The sequence below is a fragment of the Bradysia coprophila genome, chromosome IV (assembly GCF_014529535.1).
Source record: "Bradysia coprophila strain Holo2 chromosome IV, BU_Bcop_v1, whole genome shotgun sequence".
Taxonomy (NCBI): domain Eukaryota; kingdom Metazoa; phylum Arthropoda; class Insecta; order Diptera; family Sciaridae; genus Bradysia; species Bradysia coprophila.
In genome coordinates this window covers 5,194,210-5,218,878 of record NC_050738.1, presented here as the reverse complement: position 1 = coordinate 5,218,878, position 24,669 = coordinate 5,194,210, and the positions used below count along the sequence as shown (strand labels likewise).

General features: G+C 37.1%; 5 protein-coding genes across 10 annotated transcripts in view; 1 reads left to right on the top strand and 4 right to left on the bottom strand.

Moving 5' to 3' along the window:
- Nucleotides 1-6,814, bottom strand: part of LOC119066697 — a 49,166-nt gene extending 42,352 nt beyond the window's left edge. Inside the window, exon 1 of the mRNA XM_037169295.1 lies at nucleotides 6,136-6,814. Coding sequence (XP_037025190.1) covers nucleotides 6,136-6,188 — 53 coding nt within the window. The 5' untranslated portion in view covers nucleotides 6,189-6,814. The remainder of the gene's footprint in view (nucleotides 1-6,135) is intronic.
- Nucleotides 6,815-9,120: 2,306 nt separating this feature from the next.
- On the bottom strand, nucleotides 9,121-11,039 carry LOC119066696. The gene is made up of 5 exons (XM_037169294.1): nucleotides 10,539-11,039; nucleotides 10,295-10,473; nucleotides 9,901-9,970; nucleotides 9,573-9,823; nucleotides 9,121-9,504 (listed from the first exon to the last, which is right to left on the bottom strand). The coding sequence occupies exons 1-5, from the start codon at nucleotides 10,918-10,920 to the stop codon at nucleotides 9,217-9,219; spliced, it is 1,170 nt and encodes a 389-aa protein (XP_037025189.1). The 5' UTR covers nucleotides 10,921-11,039; the 3' UTR covers nucleotides 9,121-9,216.
- A 608-nt stretch (nucleotides 11,040-11,647) lies between these two features.
- On the top strand, nucleotides 11,648-13,350 carry LOC119066693 (dentin sialophosphoprotein-like). 4 transcript variants are annotated; one of them, XM_037169288.1, is made up of 4 exons: nucleotides 11,707-11,916; nucleotides 12,023-12,323; nucleotides 12,384-12,913; nucleotides 12,979-13,350. In XM_037169288.1, exons 1-4 carry the CDS (start codon nucleotides 11,890-11,892, stop codon nucleotides 13,249-13,251), a joined length of 1,131 nt encoding a protein of 376 aa, XP_037025183.1. In that variant the 5' UTR covers nucleotides 11,707-11,889; the 3' UTR covers nucleotides 13,252-13,350. The 4 variants fall into 4 exon arrangements, with proteins under 4 accessions (XP_037025186.1, XP_037025183.1, XP_037025184.1 ...); XM_037169289.1 differs by having other exon boundaries at nucleotides 11,708-11,916; nucleotides 12,387-12,913; XM_037169291.1 differs by having other exon boundaries at nucleotides 11,648-12,323; nucleotides 12,387-12,913.
- A 3,509-nt stretch (nucleotides 13,351-16,859) lies between these two features.
- On the bottom strand, nucleotides 16,860-20,207 carry LOC119066692 (threonine--tRNA ligase 1, cytoplasmic). 3 transcript variants are annotated; one of them, XM_037169287.1, is made up of 8 exons: nucleotides 20,184-20,207; nucleotides 19,519-19,570; nucleotides 19,011-19,450; nucleotides 18,607-18,864; nucleotides 18,220-18,548; nucleotides 18,063-18,146; nucleotides 17,641-17,993; nucleotides 16,860-17,568 (listed from the first exon to the last, which is right to left on the bottom strand). In XM_037169287.1, the coding sequence occupies exons 1-8, from the start codon at nucleotides 20,190-20,192 to the stop codon at nucleotides 17,006-17,008; spliced, it is 2,088 nt and encodes a 695-aa protein (XP_037025182.1). In that variant the 5' UTR covers nucleotides 20,193-20,207; the 3' UTR covers nucleotides 16,860-17,005. The 3 variants fall into 3 exon arrangements, with proteins under 3 accessions (XP_037025182.1, XP_037025181.1, XP_037025180.1); XM_037169286.1 differs by lacking the exon at nucleotides 20,184-20,207 and adding an exon at nucleotides 19,911-20,019; XM_037169285.1 differs by lacking the exon at nucleotides 20,184-20,207 and adding an exon at nucleotides 19,778-20,008.
- Nucleotides 20,208-22,806: 2,599 nt separating this feature from the next.
- Nucleotides 22,807-24,146, bottom strand: LOC119066695. Its single transcript, XM_037169292.1, has 3 exons — nucleotides 23,785-24,146; nucleotides 23,168-23,301; nucleotides 22,807-23,101 (listed from the first exon to the last, which is right to left on the bottom strand). Exons 1-3 carry the CDS (start codon nucleotides 24,062-24,064, stop codon nucleotides 22,946-22,948), a joined length of 570 nt encoding a protein of 189 aa, XP_037025187.1. The 5' UTR covers nucleotides 24,065-24,146; the 3' UTR covers nucleotides 22,807-22,945.
- Nucleotides 24,147-24,669: the final 523 nt, after the last annotated feature.

The following is a 24,669-nucleotide window of genomic DNA, read 5'->3' as shown; positions in this document are numbered from 1 at the left end:
TGTGAATTTATTGAAAATATTTTAGTTATCTGGTGGTTAACGTTCTATCAGAGCTCGCAGCCGGCTTGTGCTACAAACTTCCCTTGGTTCCACTTTTAGCATTAGAAGTCATGAAGGATAAGAACAGATTTTTAATAGATTTTTAGATAGGTGAAGATTCGCCAAGTCTTCGGTTATTGACACATAGATGTAACCAATTAACACCGAGACCTTAATCACATATGGTACGGACTCTAATAAACCCCGGCACTATCGTACGCGACTGCATAAAGTTCGTTTAACCTTTGGCGTTATGACAAGCTAATTATTATTTATTATGCGGTGCAGAGATTACTGTAGTGTAGGCGACGAGAATTATACAATAAAAAAAACACGACACATAAAAAGCTGGTCGTTGGTTAACCCATTGCAATGTTCTGAACGACGTCGGTCACTTTACAATGAGCCAGAAGGCATTGATGTGGCAGCATGTCTGTCATAATTATCATAGAATAGAACAACAACAAAAAATACTTAAATTGGATACACGTAATGGATCAGGTGACAAAATTCATATTTCTGTACATGCATACACGTCAGACGTATACAACAAAACCACAACCGAACACACATATATTGAAAAACATCCCAGGCGCCAGCACAATTATTTTATAACAAACAATTATTCTGCATTCATTAAGTGAGATATTCAACTAAAACTGAATTTACAATTTTGTATGACAAATTGTGTATTTATGATTGTCTGGTATGGATAGGTGTATATAACCGCACGTAGAATATTATGATGATGTTACGTTTTCCCAGGCATTGAGTAATGTACTTTAAACAAAAAAAAAACCAAACGAGACATTTAAATGAATACCTATGCAGCGTACGGACAATCTACATACTGTGGTGTACGAACACAATATGTATTACTGAGATAAATAAAATGTACAAAAAGCTCATTTTACACTGACAAAACCGACGTAAATAAACTACAATGTTTCCACGAGTTCAATTAAATTCATTTGATAACTTAAGGATCTGCATTTTATCTCTGTCCTTGCATTCAATTCAGAGAATAAGATGTGCGGTATCTCGGGGTCTAATAGAAAAGTCAAATAGAATGGAGGACACACGTAATGCGATACAGTCGCGGGATACCGTGGCCTTCAGATAAATACATTATAATACGACGGAATATAATTTTACTATGTAAGAACATTGCCAGTCACATGCCCATAGTGAAATAAATAAACAAAACAAAACAATGATGATGTACCGGTAGTACAGTTCTACGGTTTGTGTAGGTGAAAATGTATTACATTCTGATGGCGCTATTGAAGTCGAAAAAAAGACAAAAATGTTAATTCGTAACAACATCAATTACATGTACTCGACAACTATGTCACCATCATATACGGTTTGTGAGTTAATTTCGGCTCATCCATCAGTTATATTCAAAACCGTTTTGGATCTTTAGCTAGTAGAATGTTTTAGGATGATGGCGCGGCGCGACTTTTAACCATCAGAATAATGTACACGTATAGTTTTGGCGACGTTCCAGGCGCCACATTGCTTGACATTTTCAACTCAGTTACATTAATATTGTGCTTATTGAGTTGTGGTGGCACCAACTATATTTATGCATAATCAGAACAACTCTATGTCTTCGATTTTTATTTTTTTGTTCGTTCTACCAGTTTAAATAAATATAAAATTACACAAAACAACAACAACAACAAAGAAAAATAAAAAAACGCAGTCAGGCACCTGTCCAACGAAACACATCATGCATAATACACGAAAACGAGCATTGCCCAGAGTATGAATTTTCGTTAGTACGGGTAAAGCCAATATCGAATTCAAAGCTGTGTATAACCCATAGTGTCAGCTGTTTGTGCGCAAACATTTTACTTATCGCGCCACACATACGAGGAAAAATAAAACAACAAACGACGACGTTTTATATTGATGTGGCTCTGTTATTTTTAAAGTGTCGATTTGAGACTGGGTGGTGTTCGATTAAAGAGTTTTTGCAGTTTCATCATTATATACATTCTGCTGTATGATATACGGTACAAAACGATTTTGATTCTATATAGATCTGCACATTAAAAAATATTATAAATGCAAAAGAAACAACAACATATCGACACATCGATGAGGAGGACGCGATTTGTATTATTAGAAATAAAATGCTGAAGAGTCAGGAGTGTTTGTTTTTTCTTCTCTGACTAACATTCGATTTATTTACTTAATTTCTTTTTCGTTCGTAAACATGGAGTAGTGAAACGTATTATATGTTGAGAATATATTGGCATTTTGTTATTTGTTAAATGAATTAATCGTCGTCGTAACGAAATGAGAATTTTGCTATTCAATCAATTTGGTTTTAGCGGCGATAAGGTTCATGGTCTCAGTTTTTTCGTTTTATTTTTTTTGCTGTTATTGAATGGGAAACTCAATATTTATTTGTTTTACTTCAATCCGATGATGCACCGAGGGGCAAACTACTCGATTTGCAACTCTTTTTTTATCCATGCAACTCCAATGCAACTCTTTTATTTTGTGCAACTCTTTCCAACTCTTTTTCTGTTCAACTCTTTTGCCACTCATTTGCAACTCTTTTCGTATTTAACTCGTTTCTATCCAAAAGACATTAAACTTTACCGATAAAAATATTATAAACTATCGATATCGACATATCGATGTTCCTAAGCACCAATAAAAATATTCAATGGGACCGATAAGGGTAAAATTTGCAACGATTATCGGTAAATTATCGGCGAATCTCATTAATTTCAACGATGTGGATTGTAAATTTAACTTTTCTCATCTAGATTGTTCAACTTTTGTCAAAAACGAGCATATACTCAAGGCACTTTAACCTGTTACAGACGGCTGGCATCTGTTATTGACAACGACATTAATAATAACGACAAGCTCTCACTAAAGAGGTCTTATATAGCAAAAACTATGTTGAAAACAAATGAAGTAAAAGATTTCTGACATCAATATCCGAAAATCTTCGATCAAATGAAGTAATAGATCAGATAGTAAAACTGTTAATATGCTTGCTGTCTGTGACACGTTAAGCGTGAGCAGTACTCTCAGAGTACTTCTATAGTGGACAGTGCAAAAAAAAAAGTGAAAAAAATGTTTTCATACAAAATAGTACTTTATGTAACAGGCTGGACAGGATGTCACTTGAAGAACTTTTGCTTGAAGTGCGTTGATTTGATCAATGGCTATAAAAAGTGTTAAAAGAGAATGTTAAAAAGAGGAAGCCCCCACAGAGCTCACTCAATTTAATAAAGTGTTTAGTGACAGTGTTCACTATTTGTAGTTCAAGTAATAGGAACTCTTTTATGTAATTCTCGAATGCAACTTTTTTGCAGCTCATATTGGGCGTGCAACTCCGATACAACACTTTTTTTTTTCGCGTGCAACTCTTAGCAACTCATTTACAATTCTTTTGAGTAGATCGCCCCTCGGGATGCACCAACTCGCACACGTGTCTGCACTGGTAACTTAACTCTTCGTGAAAGAAAATACCCAGAGATTGGATTAATTGGAACCAATTAAAGTAAATTATCAAGAAGCTTGCGTGTCAAATTTATTTTCGAACTAATAAACACGTATACATTGCAAGACGTCATTATTGAAATACTCTCATCTATCAACCTCAAAAGAAGAAGAAATTTCCGTTCGAAAATTATATTCAGAACATGTGACTTCCCTACAAATATATTTGTAGATAGAAGAAGCTTGAATGTGCAAAATTCTAAATCTGTTCACGACAGAGTGTGTGCTGTGCAAAAATTAGATCTCGACAAATTTATTGGCACACACCAGAACCAACATACGAGCATACGTCGTCGTGAAATGTTATATATTTTATAATAGCAATGCCGAGCAATGCATATATGCGAATTCAACTTTACTAAATAAACTTTTAAGTCATCGTGTAGGTCTCTGCTTCGCTAGAAGAGTGAACCAATGTAAAACGAAGGAAAATAAAAAAGAAATACCCGTCCGACCGTATAGATATATAAATACAAATGGTGTTATATAGACACAAATTGTACGACGTTTGGCAGTGTAGCCAGCCGACCAGATGATTCGCAATAATAATTTTTTTTTCTTCTTCTCCGTGGTGCCTCTCTCATTCCATCTCTTTTTCATATGCCGTTCATTGTCTGATGATTATTCTATTTTTAGACTAAAAATAATTGATGTAAAAATTGCATGACTGTTATAGACGCGATGTAAGCCATTTAAACATCTGAATTTATTTTCGCGTCGAAGAGAGAGAGTGAACGCGTTCTGCTATTTTATTGCTATAAAATGTAATTTGCTTCGGGTGGTGTTTCTGTAATTTTTTTTCCTAGCAGAAAAATGTTGTGCTACTCAATTTAATTTGCAGGCGCACCTTTGACAATATAAATTTCTTCTAGTAAATAAAAGGACACGTATATTACGTGATGTGTGCGTGTGGTGACGTGCGTTTATTTCTGATTTGAAGAAAGAAAATCAAATTTAAATCGAAGCCTATCCACCAAAAGCACCTGTTTCACTTCACAAAACAGTTGATCGATTACAACATTATCCGTCCCACCAAAAAGTGACAAAAAAATAAATAAATAAATATAGGAGAGAGAGTTGTTGATGGTGTGTCACCGTGTCACTGGTTTCGAGCTGGGGATTTAACATTTTATATATATGAAAACCATATGTTGGCCGTCTCGCAGCAATAAAGTGGTGAAATTTTTCGGCAAATTAGTATATTCAGAAACTGTCGCCGGGTTATTGATGTTAGGCCAGACTCTAATTTGAAACCTCTGAACGTTTCGTTCAATAAACTCTTACTCAAAATATTGACATATTGATTTTCATGTTCACTGTTATCTGAAAACAATTTTCCCTAGCCAAACAAGTTCAGGGTGGAAAGAGTCAATAAAATTTGCCTTGCTCTAGAAATTTGCATAAATTACGCAGATTGACGTTTTAGGTTCAGGAGAGCTGGTGTTTAAATCAATTTTATGTAATTCAATAGGTAAAACCCGTACAGGTGAGATGGAATCACCGCCGAAAACTGTTTTTTAAAAAGGTCGTCGTGAATGCGATCATCGGTATAATTTCGTCATAAATACCATATTTCGAAGCATACGTGACTAAGAGCATGTTTTATATACACGAAAAAATTCGTATTTCCTATCCAATTGCCCATATGACTTCTATGTATACAATGAACTGAACGTTGACTATGAACATAAATCTTTCGAAATTTGGATTTTTTTCCGGAATTTTTTTCTTACAAATATCGTTGATTTCATCAAAGAAAAGATTTTGGAGTTCTGAATGAGTGGAAAAATTATGAATTGCTTTAAAGTATCTACAGTTTAAATTGTGGGCCTACAGATCAGTCTCCGGTTTTATTTCGCTTTTTTTCTTAGAAATTATTCTCACTACAAATACGACGTAAAATATCGATTCGACATCTGATTCATCTAGAGTAAAACTATAATATGCAAAATTGTAGACTAAATACGAACACTAAACTCCCAGAGAATCAAATAATTTTCCCGAAATAAAATTCCGAATATATACTGCAACAGAACGGCCTTATTTCTCTACAATTTTCATATGGAGCGATAACAGCTGAGGCATTATAATGTAGTAGTAGTATATTGATGTCGGCTGTACAACAAATTTTTTTTCTTTATTTTTAGATTTTAATACGTACGACGAAGCAATATGTTTGTAACGCGATGTATGTGTGAATGTAGGAAAGAAAAAAAAAGAAAAGAAAATTTATGATGGCACACCGAAAGATGAAAGGGTATTATGGGTAACATTGGACATAATTTTTTTTATCTCCTTTAAAGACTACAAAAAGCTGCACATTCATGAGCATCATTATATGCATGATGTTCGTGTAGTTTTTCGCAATAATATAGACGTTTTAACTTTATCGGCAATACCATACAGTCATTTACTCAACAACACTACACAGCAAATATTTACTAATTTACGTGTCACACACCCAAAGAGACCGCATTGAGTAAGAAAAAAGTCAAAAGGAAAAATCACTTTCGTATACATAAAAAATATGGCGCGCTGAAAATATTTATGGACCGGCTGACCTACCTCATTTCCTCGCCATCATCTGTAACGATAACTTCCTCGAATGCATGTGACATCCTATTTTATGCACGATTTTTCGTCCGGATATTCACACACAAGTTTATTTTAACAATTTTTGCTTTCTTTTCGGCTATTTTTTATGAACAAATTTTTCAATTTATCCAAAAAAAAAGACCTAAAAATATCCAATCCGTTCAATTCCACACACTCGCCTTTTTTTGGCAGAAACAGTTTTCTATTTTATTTTGCGCAACACTCACTGTTTACGATAAAATGCAATTCAATATGTCGTTATCTTTCACTGATTTTATTTTGTATTCTCAATTATTTCACTTTTGATGTAATTATATTATTGAAATTAAAAAAAACACGGACTGCAGTACACGGACACAACACTCTTCGCGGCTTTCCGAATAATTTCTGAGAGAGCAAACCATTGGCGGGAAACAAAACAGCTGAGGCATACGACCAATGATCGGTGGTATTGCTACGCGCATTTGATTAATGTGTTGGGATTTTTCGATATTTATTTGACGAAACCGTTGCAATTGTTCGAAATCGTATCGGTTTTCATAAAATTGATTCAATTGAAAGGATTCTTATCGTATCAATGCCGGTGGTGGAAATTTTCAGCAATATTTTTTGGTACTACTTGTGTCTCGCGCAATCGAAAAAATGCGGTACGAATTGCGCGTCTTAGCCAGCTGGCTCTTCGGCACGCCTACTGTAAAAGTCTATAATAAAGCCGATTGCTACACGAAGCATATGACGATATCAAAATGAGAATATAAAACGTGTGGAAAGAAATTTCGGCTCGGGAAAGAGGAGAGCATAACTTTAACATTGAGAGGTTTGTTGTTACGTGTGTATTTGAGTTGTACTACGAACTGAACGTACGATATTTTCATATTTTTTTAAACTATGTTTTATGAATGGAAGAGAGAGATGCAGTCATTGTATTCGATTTATGAATGGAAGACAGAGATGAGTGTCTACGCATTTTTGTATACGACATTTCGGTATGAATTGATTCTGACGCCAAGCTGGATAAAAGTCAATGAAACATTGATGATGCGGTTTTGTTCCCAGCTAATGTCATATGTTATCGAATGCAACGACAAAAAAGTGAAGAGCTCGATGTTTTCAAATGTGTACAAACTTAATGGCTGGTGGAGATTTTTGATCAGTCTGTTTAAAATATTTGCATCAAGAGAAGTTTCAGATTCGATAAATTGAACTGGTGATATGCTTGCTGTCTGTTAAAGGTTAGTATTTGTTCCTTAGTTTTTTTAGTTGCATTTCCTATAAGTATCCGTCGATGCCAAATCCGATGAACATAAGACTTTATTGCGGTAATCGTCTTGAGCGAATCCTTTTTTTATATTTTTCTGGAAGATAATCCCGATTGATTCCGTAAAAAGTCGAAAAGGTTACCAACTGGTTACGGGGATACCATAACTTTTGATAATTAAAATGAACTGTCGACTTTGAAGCTAGAACAGTTATCCAAAGAGATAAGTTAGAATAGTACAGGTTTAGAAATTTTCATTGTGACATGGTCAGCCGAAGGAAGGCGAGGTGTGAGGAATCAAATAAAAATATCCAAACCTTTACGTATTGCATTTTACATACCGGTTTTAACGCTAGTTTTCTTGAGGGAAAACGAATCTTCGGAGAAATGTTAGCCGAAAATGGCTCAGTTTTCATTTGAGTGGGAAAAACTAAAGTCAAACTACTCGTACGTGCGTATACAATCTTTGCGTTAACCTAACACATAGACCCTTAGAGTAAAGGTTCGTATAAGCTTTAACCTCAGTGTCTGCCCATCGAAGGATACGGTAAAAAATCACAATGAACTCCTTTGGGTTTTTAAATCGGGGAGGGAATATTTAAACCGATAATTCTAAAATCAAAAATGAAATCAGAAAATGAAGACTTATTTGCTATAAAATAAGAATTGATTGCCAAAAATAATGAATTGATCGCTAACAAATACGAAAAGTGATTGCTGAAGCAAGGTATATAAACATACTGAAGGTAACGCAAACCCTCAGGTAATAGCAAGAAATACGGACCCCAAGTTTCGGGTAAATATAAGATTTGTTGTGTTGCATCCGTGACATTTGGCATGATCATGTTGTTGGAACTGCGTTGTTTAGTATTGAGTTTTGTATGTGTTACAACATATCAAAGTGAATTACATTTGTAAAATTATATTCACCCGAAAGTAGGGGTTCTTGCGGATCTGCGTTACCTTCAGTATGTTCTTTTACCTTGCGCTAAAGTGCTTTTGCGATCAATTTTCTTATTTTCGAGCTATTAACTCTTCATGTTTGGCAATCAATTCATATTTTCCCTTTACAAAATCTCATTTTCATCTAGAGAAATTCACCTACCCGACCGGGCTTGGGTCGGGGTTTCAAAAATTAATCGGGCTCGGGCGGGTTCGGGTTTCAAAAACAAAGATTCAGGCCGGCCCGACTTGTGAAAACTTGAAGAAAAATTTAAAGAAAATTTGTAGTACAGTCCGAGAGTAAGCTTCCTTTCAAGTGTTCGATAGATTTGTGAGACTACATTATTATAACGATAGCTAACCGAACGATTTCCACTTGTTAGGCGCGCCAATTTTAGGTTTTTTCGTTCAATAAAAAATATACGGGCCGAGTCGGGTTCAAAATTCTCGGGTCGGGTCGGGCTCGGGCATTAAAAATTAGTCTGGGCCGGGCTGGGTCGGGTTTTGAAAATAGGTCGGCCCGCACATCTCTATTTTCATCATACAAAATCATATTTTGACATGATCGGTTCAATTCAATACCGTTTTCGTGTTAATTTTGTTGATCCGAGGCGAAGCCAAGGTCAATAAATACACGAAGACGAGACTTTTCATTTTTATCTCGAGTTATGCAATACTCCTAAATCGTTTTTCAATGCATCATTCGCAATGGAAATTGAAGTCAGTAAATTATTCTAACCTGAAATGACTTTCGCTTGACTTCGCTTGTTTATTGTCGCTATATATTCATAACAGTTTTCATAATTAATCTCCGACTTTATAAATTCACCTGCGCGTATTGTATACAATATTCAAAAAGAAAACATTTTCCGTAACTTCCCAACAAAACTATTCCTTTCGTTTTGTTGTTGTTCCCACTCTTCTTTCAATTTAACAAGAAATTCGCTGTATTTTTTCTCGCTTAGTGAAATTTTGACCAGTATCTGTTGATGTCCTTGGCATCCAAAGCCATAAAATTCTAATTCCTGAAATCGCTGTTTCATCTTGTCAAGGCGTGTGAGCAATGTACGAGGAGAATAAACAATTGCCGATGCACTTACACCAACTTCTTTCAGTAGAAAGTCGAGTTTTTTGTCTACCTGAAATTGTGCACTGCTGTAAGCGGTGAAATGAATTTAAAAATTAGAAATTTTCTGTGAATACATACCATGTTCACGTCCATGCTCGCTAAGAACGGATATATTTTCAGCATCGTTTCAACTTTCTCGATGTCGTAGTCTAAACGATTTGCGTAGTACTGGGCCATTGACAAATTATGTTCAAGATTCAGGTTCTCGTTCAAATTAGCCTGACGCAACGATTCAAGGAATTGCTCACTGTTTTTGATGAGCCGCAAGTTTGAAATAATTTGTGCGGGTGTTTTATACGTTAACATTGTTTTGATGCGATGATTAACTTCTGCGAACGATCTTTGTTAGAAATTGTAACAATTGTTCGAATACACACAGCTTGTCACTTTTGGGTGAGATTGTTACCTTTGAATGGCAGTGTCAACATAAACAGTCGATTAGGCACAATATGTTTACTTAAGGTGTACGGTTCCGTCTGAAAATATTTTTTTTTTAACTTAAAATCTGGATTTCGAGAGATTTTATAATTGGTCCGGTCTAAATTTTATCTTATTTTGGTGTCAATCGCTTCAAACAGAACAGCCGCTTCAAACTTAGCAACGATACAGCTATGGATGCCGATGGTGGTGCCTAAACCCACAACCGGCCCAATCCCATAACTTTTTCAATTTTTGATTTGAAGGAACCGGAGCCGAATCTAGGCGTGATTTGGACCAACCGACCATATTTCCTTCCTTACACTTACGGAATTTCAAGAGAAATCGGTAGTTGGACATCAATTCACCATTTTTCTACTTACCTCCAGCAGCTTACTGAAATAATAAATTCGATGTCTGCTAGGTATCACATCTGCTTCCCGTTCAGCTATTTCCTTGATTTCATTTAACCGAGTATCAGCAACCAGCGCCAATGGTAGAAAGTCTTCGACTTTATCCGGCATCAGACATTTCAGAATGGTCAGACGTTCTCGAAGAGAGACTGGAATAATTTTGAATACCTGTTATCATCACATTTACATATTACAGACGTGTATTTTGTCCAACCTTCACTCAGACTCAACAACGGTGGATTATCTAAAATGGCTTTAATCGTCACACCTTCCTCAGTTAAAATGTTCACATTTTTGTCGACATCATTTAAGAATCTATCACCGAGTACTGGATAGGCTAACCAGATGTCTGTGGCCACTTTCGCCGGACACATTAATGTCGTTTTCAAATAATTTACAAAAACTTTTCTCGTTAACGGCTTTCCGCTTTCGGTGTAGGAAGTAGATTTGTGGTAGTCTCGGTTTTCAATTTTTTTATACATAGGACCGAAGTGACTGAACGATAAATAAATGTTTTTAGTACGGTCGTTTTGCTTTGTAGTCCATTTGATTAGTTTTTGGAACATTGTTCCGCTATGAATCAACAAGCGATACATTTTCGTAAATATTTTGTCACTTTTTGGCACAATTAATGGTAACTAAATTGAATTGCATCGTATTTACCGTGTTTACTAAAAGTAAAATTCTTCTTCTGAAGTGTTTTTGTTCCTGTCAATATTGACAGTTTTTTCTGTGTTTTGCGAAAGCTCCAACGTTAAAAAATACGTTCATGAGTCACAAGATGGCATCATCAACAATCGTTAAGATCAAGGTAATGTCTGGACATTATATCTACCTTGGTTAAGATTGAATGGTTTCAATAATTTTCAATTGTGGAAGCAGAATGTTTTCAATCGTAGACTCTCTCAAATTTTATTTTTGACAATTTGGATCCAAATTTTCTAGTTGCACTGACATCAGATTTCACTACGAAAATTGAAAAAAAAAACATAGGAAAAACCTTGGAACTCCTCAAGGAGAGGCTTTTGTGCATTCCAATTCGTGTTGTATGTCAAGTCCTGCCCTATCGATACCACCCAAAAAAAAATCTAAAATACCAACTTGTCCCTTAAACTGTAATTTCCAGGCCCGAACAGGCCTCACAAGATCACCTTTAGTAATTTTATTGAAATTGCCTTTCAATAGGTAGAGCTTTTTGGCACCTTTCCTTCACTTTAAAGCGCCCTTTTCTACATTTCATAGGAACGCCCTTTGATAGCCAGTACGGCCCTAAATTTAGCCAAGATGTCTCTTGATGAGTCATACTTCATGGCTGTCGATAACAGATTCAGATGTACAAGCATGCACATTTCCTGAATGCGCTGAATTTCATGCTGGATGATTTTATTTTGTTCAAATTTAAACGAGTGGTATGGAGTGTTTTGATTGGTTCAATAGCGGTTGGTAGAAAAAAGAAGATTCGCTATCACGTTCAATCTTATACACGTTTCAAAGGCTTGTGTGATAGTATACAGCATTTCTCAAAATTATTAATTTGTTGTCAGCACTTCAGCAAGAGCTTGGTTATGAATCACAGTGTTATCGTAAAAAGACGAGTTTAAACAAACGAAAAGTCCAAAATAATTTAACCTCTCAATTTATTTGTGATTTTTTTGTTCGTTTTTTTTGTTGTCCGGAGGCTATTGGTTTTTCCGTAGGCTTTCAGAAATTCTGAGTTCAGTTAATTTCTATTTATTGTCGTACATCATCATCGTATACAAAATGAGCCAATCAACATCAGGATCTGTCTCAAATTATGAGTCTAACGAGGCAAATGGCATTCGAAAGCCGGTCGCTCCAAAAAAAGATTGTAAGAGCAGTGGTGCTGTGGATCAGACGGTGGACAAATCAAAATCAAATGCCAATGGCATAGAAAAAAACAATGTCGAACCATGCTTAGCAGCGTTCAAAGAGCCAAATGGCGTTGATAGAAATGTATTAAATTCGACGAACGACTCAGGTGGACGACTTTTTGTTCTATTTTGCTTACACATTACTGACGATGACCGTAATCTGTTTTCAGATAACAATTCAACATCAAATTGCGTATCAGATCATTCGGTAAGCGTTGCTTTCGAACATTCAGTCCGCATCGACGATGATAGCTCGAATGCCACAAGCAATGCAGTAAAGACTTCAGGAGATGTTGCTGACGGTGCTGAAGCTGTTGTCGTTTCAATCGGTACAAACGAGCACACGTGCGTAGCTTTGCGCAATTCCGTTCCAGTCGGCGTTAATAGTTCGAATGCTACAGGCGGTGGTACAATAACGAATTCGGGCGATGTCTTAAATGATTCTGGTGCTGATGCTAACGTTCCAGACATCGTAACAGTTAATGACAACGACTCTAATGTGGATGAGAACGAAGACGATCTCGATCCAGACTGGTCCACATATTATTCTGATGAAGAAGAAGAAGATGATTATGAAGAAGAAGAAGATGAAGAAAATGAGATAGGCAGTGGTGGCGGTTACCTCGACGACTATCCATACAGTGATAGTGACGACGATGCCGGTGATTCAATCGACGACTTCGAAATAAACGACTCGGTAAGTTGTGGTCCTGAACCGTCCTGAAACATTCTCGACCAGCTCTGAGAACATCTTTCTTGTAGATACGCGAAGCAATTGGAAATGAAATGGTGGAACGTCACACTTTCAAATTCAAATTCGAAAACCGTTCATGTGCAGCTGCAGATGAGATAGATGTGTGTCCCGTTTGTCTGTTGTCCTTCGTCGATGAAGAAGAGGTGCGCCGACTGCCATGCTTTCATCTGTTCCACACAGGATGTGTTGACCCTTGGTTAAAAAAGCATAAGAAAGTGTGTCCGAAATGTAGGATGTGCATCAACGTAGCTTCAGATTACTTAAATGAGAGTGCTCGCTAAGTGCTTGTTGGGCTGGTGTCAGTATTTTCAAGTTGTGACTGGTTGATCACTCCATTCGCTTGTATTTTCCGTAAAATTTCAATAAAAAAAACTTTTTGTGTTATTTGAGCTCGAAATTCTTAGGGCCTATTTTTGACAATTTTGATTTAGAAAATTCGGATTTTTTTTCTAAATTTCTGACCGTGACACCGGAATCTACTTACCTTAACTTTGAGTCTGAGACATTTATGAGAGTTCTCTCACGATATCAATGATTGATTCTACTCAGACTACGACAAATTCTCCCTATGGCCGCAAAATTTCGCTTTTATTCTTATTTTCTATTTTTTAAATATCCTTTTCACAACATAGCCGTGAAGTATCGCCACATTCAAGTCGCCATAGTCATTTCCATGTATTATTTATGTATCACTTCGTTCGAGATACAACTCGCGAAATGGCCTAATGACCGTCATCAATGTGTACAACTTTTCAAGGCATGAAAATGACTATTGACGATTCATTACATTCTAGCGTTTCTTCACACTCCGGAGATTTTTCTTGGCGTTTCTTCACACTATTCTTGGCGATTTAACAAATCAGCCAAGATTGATGAATTGCTAAGTGTGAAGAAGCGCTAAGAAAAAACGCCAAAGTGTCAAGAAACGCCTTAAAGACAAATTTTCGAGGGGGAAACCTCTGGCCAAAAGGGTGGCAAATCAATTTTTAATGCCTTCAATTCCTCCGTTTTGGCGGATTTGCACTTTAATTCCTATTAATTTCTAATAATTCCACGATATTTTCTGTTACTATCCAATTTATTGCCTACTTTTTAGAAACAATTTTCTAAAAAATTTTCCTAATTTTCTTTTTCTGATAATTTTCTAAGATTTCCTTCAAATTTAAACAAAACGAACGGTAGCCGTCGAAATTACTGCAGATTCGTAGCCGGTAATTAATAAGAATTGAAGGAAATACTAGAAATCGAAGCAATAGATAGCAATTGATGGAATTACAAGGAATTAAATGAATTATAAGGAATTGACTGGAAATACGAGAAATTGAAAGTAAATAAAAGGAAACAATCAGTGAATGAACTGTATTTTACAAACCGAATAGCCAAGACCGGACACCTGCATCGAGTGAGAAGATCAATTGTTTTGCATTCGATTAGTTCTTTCGTTTATCATACTTATCCGATTTCCTTTCATTACGTTCAATTTCTCGTATTTCCATTCAATTCCTTGTAATTCATTCAATTTATAGTATTTCCTTCAATTCCTATTAATTACCGGATGTTCCGGCAATTCCTTCGAGGGTGTCAATTACCCGAGTAGTTTCCTCCTCGCTAACTTTCCATTATTTTTGTTTCTGTGCGTTTCTTCACACTTTGGCGATGTTTCTTGACGATTTGCTATTTTTTTGGTGATTTGGCTTTGGCGATTCTTAAAACGGATTCCCTAGTAATGTAACAGTCCATTTTCGACCCTATCATGTCATAGTCATTTTCTCTCTCCGCTGAATCTTCTGAAGCCTTAATTATGAAAAAACTGTGCTTACCTCGAACCTGAACAAGATCCACGAATATGCAATTTCTATCGAATGATTCGAAGTCTTCAAAACTTTTCCAATTTTCCAGACTATGCGATTCAATGTCGCTGGCCTAATTAAATATCTCTTTTTCTTAAGACTTCGATTGAAAAACTGAATCATCAGCAGTACTTGTTGTTGGTCAAGTATGGCATATTTGATATCGTTGTAAAGTTTATTCTTCAGGTGACAAACTACTTTGAAAGAAGGCTACCAGAAAGGTACAGAAATTACCAAATTTCACCAAGGGTAGAGGAAAAAGTTGCTTTTCTGAAAATTTGACATAAAAGACCACTTTCAAATACATTTTTTCGCGGTTAGTGCGTATGGTAAAATTTTGACTTTCAACTGTATGTTTAGACCCGTACGAAGTACTGGGGTCTTATAGGTTTACGCATACGTTTGTAACACGTCGAATTGGACTCCCTGAGTAAGGGGAAACCTATTGTGGTTGTCTAGAGATGCCAAATCCGCGAAAAAAAAAATGTCCGTCTGTCCGTCTGTCTGTCTGCACGATAACTTGAGTAAAACGTATCCGATTTTGAAAATTCTTTTTTTTCCCGTTTGGTAATGTCAAAAGACAGGCTAAGTTCGAAGATGAGTGATTTTGGATCGACTCCTCCCGAGCTGTGGCCCAATAAGTGCTTTACGGTTTTTCGAAGATATCTCCGGACATTTAAACGTTAAACTTGTAAGTGATACGTCAAATAAAAGGTATTTACAATACCGATCGACAAAAAAAAAGTTTATGGAAATCGGATGACCGACTCGTGAGTTAGACCCCTTGGTGTGGAACAGGCACAGGGCGGCAAGCAGTTTTTGCTTGTAGGTCGGCCACATTTGAACATATTTCGTCTGTTTTAGCTTTATTAGATAGGTATTGACCGTACCAATCAGGGAAAAAAAAATTATGAAATTATGTTCTCCGGAGCGTGAGCTAGGTCTCTTGGAGTGAGCTCTTATCTGGCTACTCGGAAGTACAGTGAACGTGGAGTATTTTGTCAATATCTCGAGTAAATTTTGACCGAATTTCATGAATTTTTTTTTTGTTTGAAAGGTATTAACGAATGTAAAGCGTCGGTACTATTTCCGGTCTCCTAACAAAATGGCTGCCGGCGGCCATATTGGATTTTAGTAAAATAGAAATATCTTGGGAAAAATGATACTTAGAGAGTTTCTGTTAACATGGAAATAATTTGTTATGTGTGTGGGGTTTCAGGGATTCCATAAACGGACATCTACAAAAACCTATATACAGCTATATTGAGCTATATACAGGCATATAGAGCTATATAATAGCGTATTCCTCTGTGAAATGTTTATTTACAGTGAAACATAGGTAAATATAGCGGTATATAGCTGTTTAAATAGGAATTTATGAAATTTGACTTCGTACGGGGCTGTCTATATTGCCTCCGGCAATTTAGTTGTATATGATAACAAGGCAAAGAGTGGATAATGTAAGTGATTTTAAAGGAAGAATAGTTTTTCAGCAGAGAAGAAAATGAAGTAAGAGAAATGAAGAGTTTCACATTAAAGGCTTTTGATACGAATAGGTGTTTCGTACGGGTCGGCGTTAGCTATGTTTAAAATATGTGCTTAGGCTGTCCCAAATGGCATCCACTGGTTTTCATAAACGGCCCAGGGGTTCGGGATAATTTTTTCGTTTGTACAGTTCTTCTCTATCACTAAAAAAAATTGGTGGTTCACGGTCCCTATTGAATCTCTTTCCAAACAAACCGTGGACAGATATCGCTTGTTAGCGTTGCTTTATCCGAACGAAAAACAAAAACGATTCTCACTACAGTCGAATTTGAGGTAACTTTTACATGAAATGTTTTTTGCTAGAGTTGTCCGATCTGTCATCAATATGTATGCTGTGCTCTGGGTTCCACAAGAAATTGGGCGGTTTTTTTTCTCATAAATGAAGAAGAGTTTAATATTCCTTACACCGTCCATATATGATGAGGAAGTAACAATGCGCATCATTGGTTATGGTTTGAAAGGTCATTAAATAAACAAAACAAAGAAAATCGCCCGATTAACTTTTGCAAGCCGATGTTTAATTCAGTGAACAATTATTGAATCTAGACTAAACTTAGCTTCGACCACAGAATTTTTATCAATAGAAATGGTGATTTAAATAGACGGAACGCATCCGAGCGGCAATACGTGACGAGATGGATTAGAAATTATCTTCACCGATGACGTGCTCGTCTCTGAATTTATTAAACTTGAGAATCAAATCGTCAACGCTCACCTCTCCATGGACTTTATTGTCCCTAGTGCGAACGTTGACAGTGTTTCCGGTTTTCTCCTTCTCACCGACCACCAAAATGAAATTGAACTGGGCCAGTTGAGCATTACGAATTTTCTTATTCATTGTGTCGCCGTCGTCCAGATCGGCCTCGGCCATGAAACCAGCTAAGTGCAATTTCTGACGTACGGCGTCAGCATAATCGTCGAACATGGGTCCGACGGGAACGACCATCACTTGGCGCGGTGACAACCAGAATGGCCATTTGCCAGCATAATTCTCAGTTAAAATGGCGATTTGTCGTTCGACGGAGCCGAGGATGGCCCGATGAATCATGACGGGACGTTTCTTTTCACCACTTTCGGCCACATATGACAAATTGAATCGGATGGGCAATTGAAAATCGAGTTGAACGGTGGCGCATTGATGGGCACGCTTCAGTGCATCCGAAACCGTGATGTCGATTTTTGGACCGTAGAAAGCACCATCACCTAATTGTAAGGGATGATTTGATTAGAACCGTAAGGACATCGAGTTTCACGACCAAATTTGCCCGAACTTACCAGCATTAATCGTCCATGGTTTACCGAACTTGTTGAGTGATTCTTCCAGCGATTTTTCCGCCGCATCCCATTGCTCGACATCACCGATGAATTTATCGGGACGGGTGGACAAGCACAAGTTAAATGTGAATCCGAATGTGGAGAAAATTTGATTCAGGAAATCAAGGCATCCATCGATTTCGACCTTGATTTGCTCGGGAGTGCAGAAAATGTGCGCATCGTCTTGCTGGAAACGACGAACTCGTGTCAGACCAGTCAAAGCACCCGAGAGTTCGTTTCGGTGAAGGACACCGAAATCAGCCAAACGGAGTGGTAGCTCGCGCCAAGAACGAATTCGATTATCGAATATCAAGCTACGGGAGATGCGCGGAAATGAGATTGAATTCACAATCTAATAGCTAACTGGGAATGTTACAACTTACCAATGACCCGGACAATTCATCGGCTTCAAAGCAAAGGTTTCCTTCTCCGATTCAAACGAAAACATGTTTTCAGCATAGTAGTCCCTGGAAATGACGTTGTATGTTAAGAACTGGTCCAGGGTTTATTGTGAGAAAGTTAAAGCAAGATGGAACTTACCAATGACCGGATGTCTGCCACAATTTTGCATTGTAAATGTTCGGTGTCATGACTTCCTGGAAACCGCGCTTTCGGTACTCGGATTTCATCAGATTCATCAATGTGTTGTAGATGTGGGCGCCTCTCGGTTGGAAAAAGCACGAACCCGGCGACAATTCATGGAAAAAGAACAATTCCTGTTCGCGACCGATTTTACGATGATCTCGCTTGGCCGCTTCTTCCTGGAACTTTTCCCATTCTTTCAGTTGCTTGGCGTCGGGGAATGATATGCCGTACACACGCTGTAGTGTTTCGGCATCAGCTTTACCTTCCCAATAGGACGACGAATTCTAGAACGAAATTCAATTTGAATTTCAATGAGAAAATCGGATAACGAAGAAGATCTACCTTGGTGACTTTCAGAGCCTTTATCTTGCCGGTGTGTCGGACATGCGGTCCACGACATAAATCGATCAACGTTCCGCAACGGTAAACGGTGGTCTTCTCTTCGGTAATTTTCTCATTCAAAATTCGGACCTTGAACTCATTGTAACCGAACATTTCAAGCAAATCGGCTTTGGTCATTTCCAAACGTTCGAATGGTTGCTTTTCCTTGGTTATTTGCTTGATTGAATTTTCCATCGCTCCATATTCGTTGCTAGTGATCTGCGAGGGAAGAAGAGACGGAATGTAAGACAATTAGGTGAGTAACAAATACCGACGACTAACTGTTGGAGAAACCGTTCCTCTCCCGATATTTAATGCACTTCTTATCACAAAATAAGCGTCTAATACACAAAACGTTCACTTACCCCATCACCTTCCACGAACATATCATAATAGAAGCCATTTTCAATCGGTGGACCATAGCACAAATGTCCTCCATAAATTCGTTCCATCGCCTCTCCCAATGCATGGGCCGAACTATGCCAAAATACTGCTTTCCCCTCTGGATCATCAAATTTAATCAGCTGCAGACTACAATTCCCTTCTAACGGTCGATCCAAATCCCACAAAACACCATTCACTTTTGCAATAACTGTTGCATCGGCCAATCCTTGACTGATGCCAGCCGCCACACTGTACGGTGTAGTGTCCCATGACTTACCGTCAACGGTTTTGCCATCGGGCAATGTTATTGTGATTGGGTCTCTGGTTTTGGCAGCGACTTCATCGTCGTATTGCTTCTTGAGCTTATCCCACAGAACTTGCCGGTCGGCTATGTAACTTGGCAGCGGTTTTGTCTCTTTACCTGAGTCACAGAAATTGATCGAAAAAATTTAATTCAAAATTTCTGATGCAACCAACAAGTAACATTACCGGCACCGTCACCCCCTGCATTCTTTTGTTTTTCCTTCTTCTTTTTAGCCGCCTGTAAAATCGATGAAAAATTCTCATTAATTTAATTGGAAAGATAACACGTCTGCATTATTAGGTAATATGTTCGTCTAAGCGGAACATATATTCTGGAATGCTATCAACGAAATCAATCGAAACACACTATTTACAGAAAAACAACTGATGCAAAGTGATTTTACGTTCACATAGCAAATATAAAAAAAATGTAATGGCAAATCACCAGTGTAGTAAAGTAGTTTGTTCGCGAGGTAAATGCAAAGGTTTCAAGTCTTTTTATGTTAGAAACTGCTCTCAATAACAGTCGCATTTTAACTTCTACACTTTATTCCAAATATAAATTAGAAAATTCATGCCTTTTGATCGTTTAAATCCATTTTTTCTAATTCGTTAACCACGTTGTCACTCATGACTGAATGTATTTTTTCTATTTTGACATGGAATACGAACTACACTACTGAATATAAATGAATTTTGTGAGCCATCGAACTTAACGAACACATACGTAATGTCACACATAAGTTTCATCATATCGATGCGTCATGCAGAAAAAATTGCATACATGCAGGCGATTCAACATTTTCTTGAAATTTTGGCACTTGAAATTCAAAAATTATAATTTTTCTCACCTTCTTCATTTTGCTTGGTAATTTTTCCGTTCAAGCGGTTGCTGTACTCTTTCGAATCTGAAGAGACATCAGGATATGTAAGCTTTCACAGCGATAACTTCTGGACACGAAGTATATCGACTAAGTAATAGATTTTCACATGATCGAAATTAGGTGGCAATTTTCGTCTTCTATTTCATTTTCTTGCAATTTTTCTCAACTTGAGAAAACTGTTTTTTTAATCAGTTTTTATTCAATCATTTTTCAAAAAACTTTATAAATTCTTGGCAACTGAAAGTCTGAAAGACTGAAAGTCAGGGTCTTACACCAGAAAATACCGAAAAATGTGGGTAACAAAAAGGTTCACTGTGATTGAAAATGTATGAAATTCTGTGAAAAACGTTAAATGTGGGTAACAGTTTTTCGTTGAGGGCACGATAACTTGAGTAGTTCTCAACCAATTTGGGTGATTCTTTTTTTTTAAATCCCGAGGCTAAGTTCGTAGATGGGCTATGAAGGACTAAGGATCTGGAAGCTGTCCGAGAAAAACGGGATTTTATACTGTTGATCATAGCCTCAATTAAAAAAGATTACTTTGATGAAATTTGATTTGGTTTGGTAGTGTGGGTAAATCATATAAGTTTGTTTTCGACGTGCATGAAACTAGTAGGAAGAATAATTTCATCATTCGATGCCCATCTTCTAACGTGTAAACATCTCTTGCTAACAACTTGATAGTTGACTATCAAAGTTGATAGTTGACTAACAAGTTGTTGGTCATTTATCAAGTAGGTAGTTTTTTACTCCCTTTACAACCACATCTTCCGCCAGCAAAATGCCTGTTATCAAATTAGCACACTTTGATTAAAAAGTGTAAGAAATTTTAATAAAAAAAGTTAAATTTTTGCAAGCAATATAAGATGAATTATCTCAACTAATTTTTGAAGATTTTTTTTTAATTCATGGAATTAAATGAATGAGTGAAGTTTGCGGCCAGAGCGAAGCGAGTGCCGTAATTCACACGAGTCGTGACATTTTATTCACGATTGAAGATTTTGTGAATGGGAAATCGAGGGATTATTTTTTCTCGGTCTACCACTAAATTTCTCCTTTTACAAATATTTTTTAATCCCTTTACCATTATAGAGTCGTACCAATTTACCGAAAATATTGGTAAACTGAGTTATTTTTAACGATGAACCAAAAACTAATTAAGTTCATTTCTTATCATGTCGCCTGTGAAGGTATATTAAGTACCGGGGAACTTCCGTTTTTTACGAGAAGAACATCTATCGCACTTTTTTATTTTTTCCACATTCACAAAACAAACTTCGCATCTACTCTGATGTCACAAAAAGGCAATCAAACAGAATAATAGACAGCTCATACGAGTGGGAAGTTTGCGGCCAGAGCGAAGCGAGGGTCGTAATCTACACGAGTCATATTTTATTTATGATTTGAGGTTGATTGAAAGTCTTGAAAATTTAAAATTTAAAAAAAAATTGAGAGCTCAAAAAGTGGTCAAAAATAATTCCACTTCGATGGTTTCCAAGAAAAAATTTTTTGTCAAATTTTACTGTCATTTGCGTGGAGTCATTAATATAGTAAATGTGACAAGTTTTCATGAATACGTCAAAAATACATTTAGAAAAGTATCAGTCAAGAGACCTGACCCGCCCAAAAGGTGGGACCTAGTATTCACAACGTGTAACATTACGAAAATTCTCGATAACAGCATTAGGAGTGATAAAACGGTAAATCTCTAGCCTAGCTAATAAGATAGAAAAATACATCGAAAAACTATCTGGACTCTGTGCACATAATAAAAAATTAAAAATTAAAAATAGAAGAGAGAAAATGACAGGAAAGCAAGAGCCAGTCAGGCCTAGATCTAGGTCAATTCAGAGATAGTAGCTTTGAACGAAAGTCATTGGACAGAAGAACATGCCGTGGATTGTGGACCATGTTCATCATTACACTAGGTGTCAATTTACCCAGACTCCTGATTATTGTGTTGTCGCTGAACTTCGTACTTTGCAGAAATCTTATGCATGAAATCGTTGACCCTCGGGACTTTCGTCATTTCATGCAGCACGTCATTGGAGATAAACCTAAAATTCGTGGTCGTTATTATGACCGCAATTTTTCAAAAAGTATTCTGATGAAAAGATGTCATCAAAAATGAAATACGAGACACACAGGCTGCAAGTTTGGCAAGTGGTACTCTAAATAGGGTACTGAAACTTGACAGTGTGTCACACAATTGTAAAACACTGTATAAACATTTTCATGTAAAATATAGTACGTTCTGCAGCTGACAACTATTATCACTTTTCCTTGAAGTGTGTAGCTTCAAGTAATTTCAAACTACGTTCCTCGCGAAGCATGAGTCACAATATATCAGCCTTTTACTGTAACTTCGTTAGGCTGTGCTTTTTCGTTTTTATAGCATGATGCACAGACCCACAGACTAAAATTTATGTTATTTAGCGTGATTTCACGTGGACTTTCACCAACCGGACCTATTACAAGGTTTTTGTGCCATTTCAAAGATAATAGATAAAGCTGCGCTGGTACAAACGAAGTTCAATCGGTCCAAAATGTTGGGAGAATCTTCATTGGCTAGAAATAGAAAGACCTTAAATTGCCGAAAATAAAATTTTATTTACTCATAACGGACAACAAAACGGTAGGATACATTTATTCACACAAACAGAACTTTTTCTCAAAATATTTTTTTCAATTGACTTGAATTCCGTCGTTTCGTTGCACATCATATCGTCTCATTCAGCAGCCTTACTAAGTACCTTACAATACGGTTTGTGTCGTTGCCAATCCACCGTTTGGCATGTCCTGTCACAATAGAAGACGCATTTACACTTGGCGCACTTCTTAAGGTCGTTAAGTTTGGAGAAGTAGCACTTTTGTGATTTGGGACACTGTTGATGATAAATTGTTATAGATTATGGACAGCAATATCACAAACTGTGAGACAAATAACATACATCGAAGTAGGAGCAAATCAATCGATTCGGCCCATTTACTGTACGCCATTCAGCAGCTTTTACCGGGTCTCCTTTCATCTCAAAAAGTCTTCCCAAATTGTCAGCCGTACACGTTTTATCGAAGCTATTAATAACTTCAACGATACAAGAAATTTGGGGTTAGCATGTCAATTTATTGATTAGTGATATCATTCGATCAGCCACGACTAGCAGCACATGATCGATACTTAATGTCGAGAAATTGTGGTACTCCGCTATACAAGTGTATAATTGAAATACAGACCAAAAAAAATTTAAAATCGGAAGAGGGGAACAAATCTGAGGGTCAGCGATCACGCGATCGACCTAATGTCGCCAAATTTATGATCGAAACTGTCCAAGATGACAATAGTTGTCTGGCACAAAAAGATTCGTTGTTTACAATTCAACTTAAGAAGAGATTCAAACTCTGTTCAAAAACAAACTATTGCCCTTCACTAATCTTTTATAGTAACGACCAGTCTTCGGTCGAATATTTTGTCCCATTGAAAATTGGGCTAGGCAACATTTCGAACAATTATCGGCCCAAAGCGCGAAACCACTTCTTTACAGTTTCGATAAGTAAATTGAAAACTTACCACGGCGAGCTTGGTACGCCTTTTGTAACAGTTCGTACGCCTCATCAAGCCTTCCCATCTTCATGTACAGCTCTCCAAGGGCATTCTGCGTAAGAGCAACACCGAGTGCAGTTGCACGACTGCATTGTTCTTTCATTCTAAGTGCTTCTAGGTATTTCACCTCAGCTTCTTCATGCTTTCCAGCTTTTTCAAGCAAAAGCGCGTCATTATTAATGTCAGATGCGATCATGATCTCCATGAACTCCAATTGCTCTGTGGTCATTTCCGTAGCTGCTTCCATTTTTCAAAGTTATAGTTTTCAAACAATAAATTGACCCGGAAAAAATGGCTGTTGGCTTTACACAAAATTTGCGAAATTATTGCTCGAGCAACTGCTGTCAGATATTGCAGTGCTGTGAGAACTGTGAGAAGGATCTTCACGATGTGATACTTTCAGAGACGTGGTTCATATCGGCAGTTTTCATTCGCTAGGCTCAATTATAGTTATTTAGTTATTAGCCTTGGACGATTAATTTTAGGCAATTTCACGAGCTGACTGATCTAACCACGACAGAGTAAAGTAAAGCAAGTAGAAGCAGACGACGAAAATACATTCAAAGGAGTAATAGGGTAATCTGGCACACGGTTCCAAAGCTTCAACTACGGAGACGGTAAAATCACACATGATTTGTCGTTACCAATATTTTTTTTAAAGAAAAATTAAGGCTGTGAACTGGTCGGTTCCTGACCTGACCTGAACTTGAAGATTGAGAACCTGATTCGACCTGAATTCGATTTGACCTGATTTTCATTTGACCTGATCTGCGGAGTTTTAAAATCGTGTTTTTCGTCCCGTGGCTATCTTCCAGGAATAATAATAATCAAAGCATCAAAGTAATACATTTT

Excerpts from the sequence above, each read along its gene's own strand:
- LOC119066695 (XM_037169292.1), bottom strand. The coding sequence starts at position 24,064 with ATGGAAGCAGCTACGGAAATGACCACAGAGCAATTGGAGTTCATGGAG. Across the intron at positions 23,302-23,784 it reads GGCGTACCAAGCTCGCCGTG|TTATTAATAGCTTCGATAAA; the intron begins GTAAGTTTTCAA and ends GTATCGTTGAAG. Across the intron at positions 23,102-23,167 it reads TGATTTGCTCCTACTTCGAT|TGTCCCAAATCACAAAAGTG; the intron begins GTATGTTATTTG and ends TATCATCAACAG.
- LOC119066692 (XM_037169285.1), bottom strand. The coding sequence starts at position 19,864 with ATGCGACTGTTATTGAGAGCAGTTTCTAACATAAAAAGACTTGAAACC. Across the intron at positions 19,451-19,518 it reads TGCAGGGGGTGACGGTGCCG|GTAAAGAGACAAAACCGCTG; the intron begins GTAATGTTACTT and ends TCTGTGACTCAG. Across the intron at positions 17,994-18,062 it reads ATGAATTGTCCGGGTCATTG|CTTGATATTCGATAATCGAA; the intron begins GTAAGTTGTAAC and ends CATCTCCCGTAG.
- LOC119066693 (XM_037169288.1), top strand. The coding sequence starts at position 11,890 with ATGAATCACAGTGTTATCGTAAAAAGA. Across the intron at positions 12,324-12,383 it reads AAATTCGACGAACGACTCAG|CAGATAACAATTCAACATCA; the intron begins GTGGACGACTTT and ends GTAATCTGTTTT. Across the intron at positions 12,914-12,978 it reads ACTTCGAAATAAACGACTCG|ATACGCGAAGCAATTGGAAA; the intron begins GTAAGTTGTGGT and ends TCTTTCTTGTAG.
- LOC119066696 (XM_037169294.1), bottom strand. The coding sequence starts at position 10,920 with ATGTATCGCTTGTTGATTCATAGCGGAACAATGTTCCAAAAACTAATC. Across the intron at positions 10,474-10,538 it reads GTTGTTGAGTCTGAGTGAAG|TCTCTCTTCGAGAACGTCTG; the intron begins GTTGGACAAAAT and ends AAATTATTCCAG. Across the intron at positions 9,505-9,572 it reads CGAGCATGGACGTGAACATG|GTAGACAAAAAACTCGACTT; the intron begins GTATGTATTCAC and ends GCACAATTTCAG.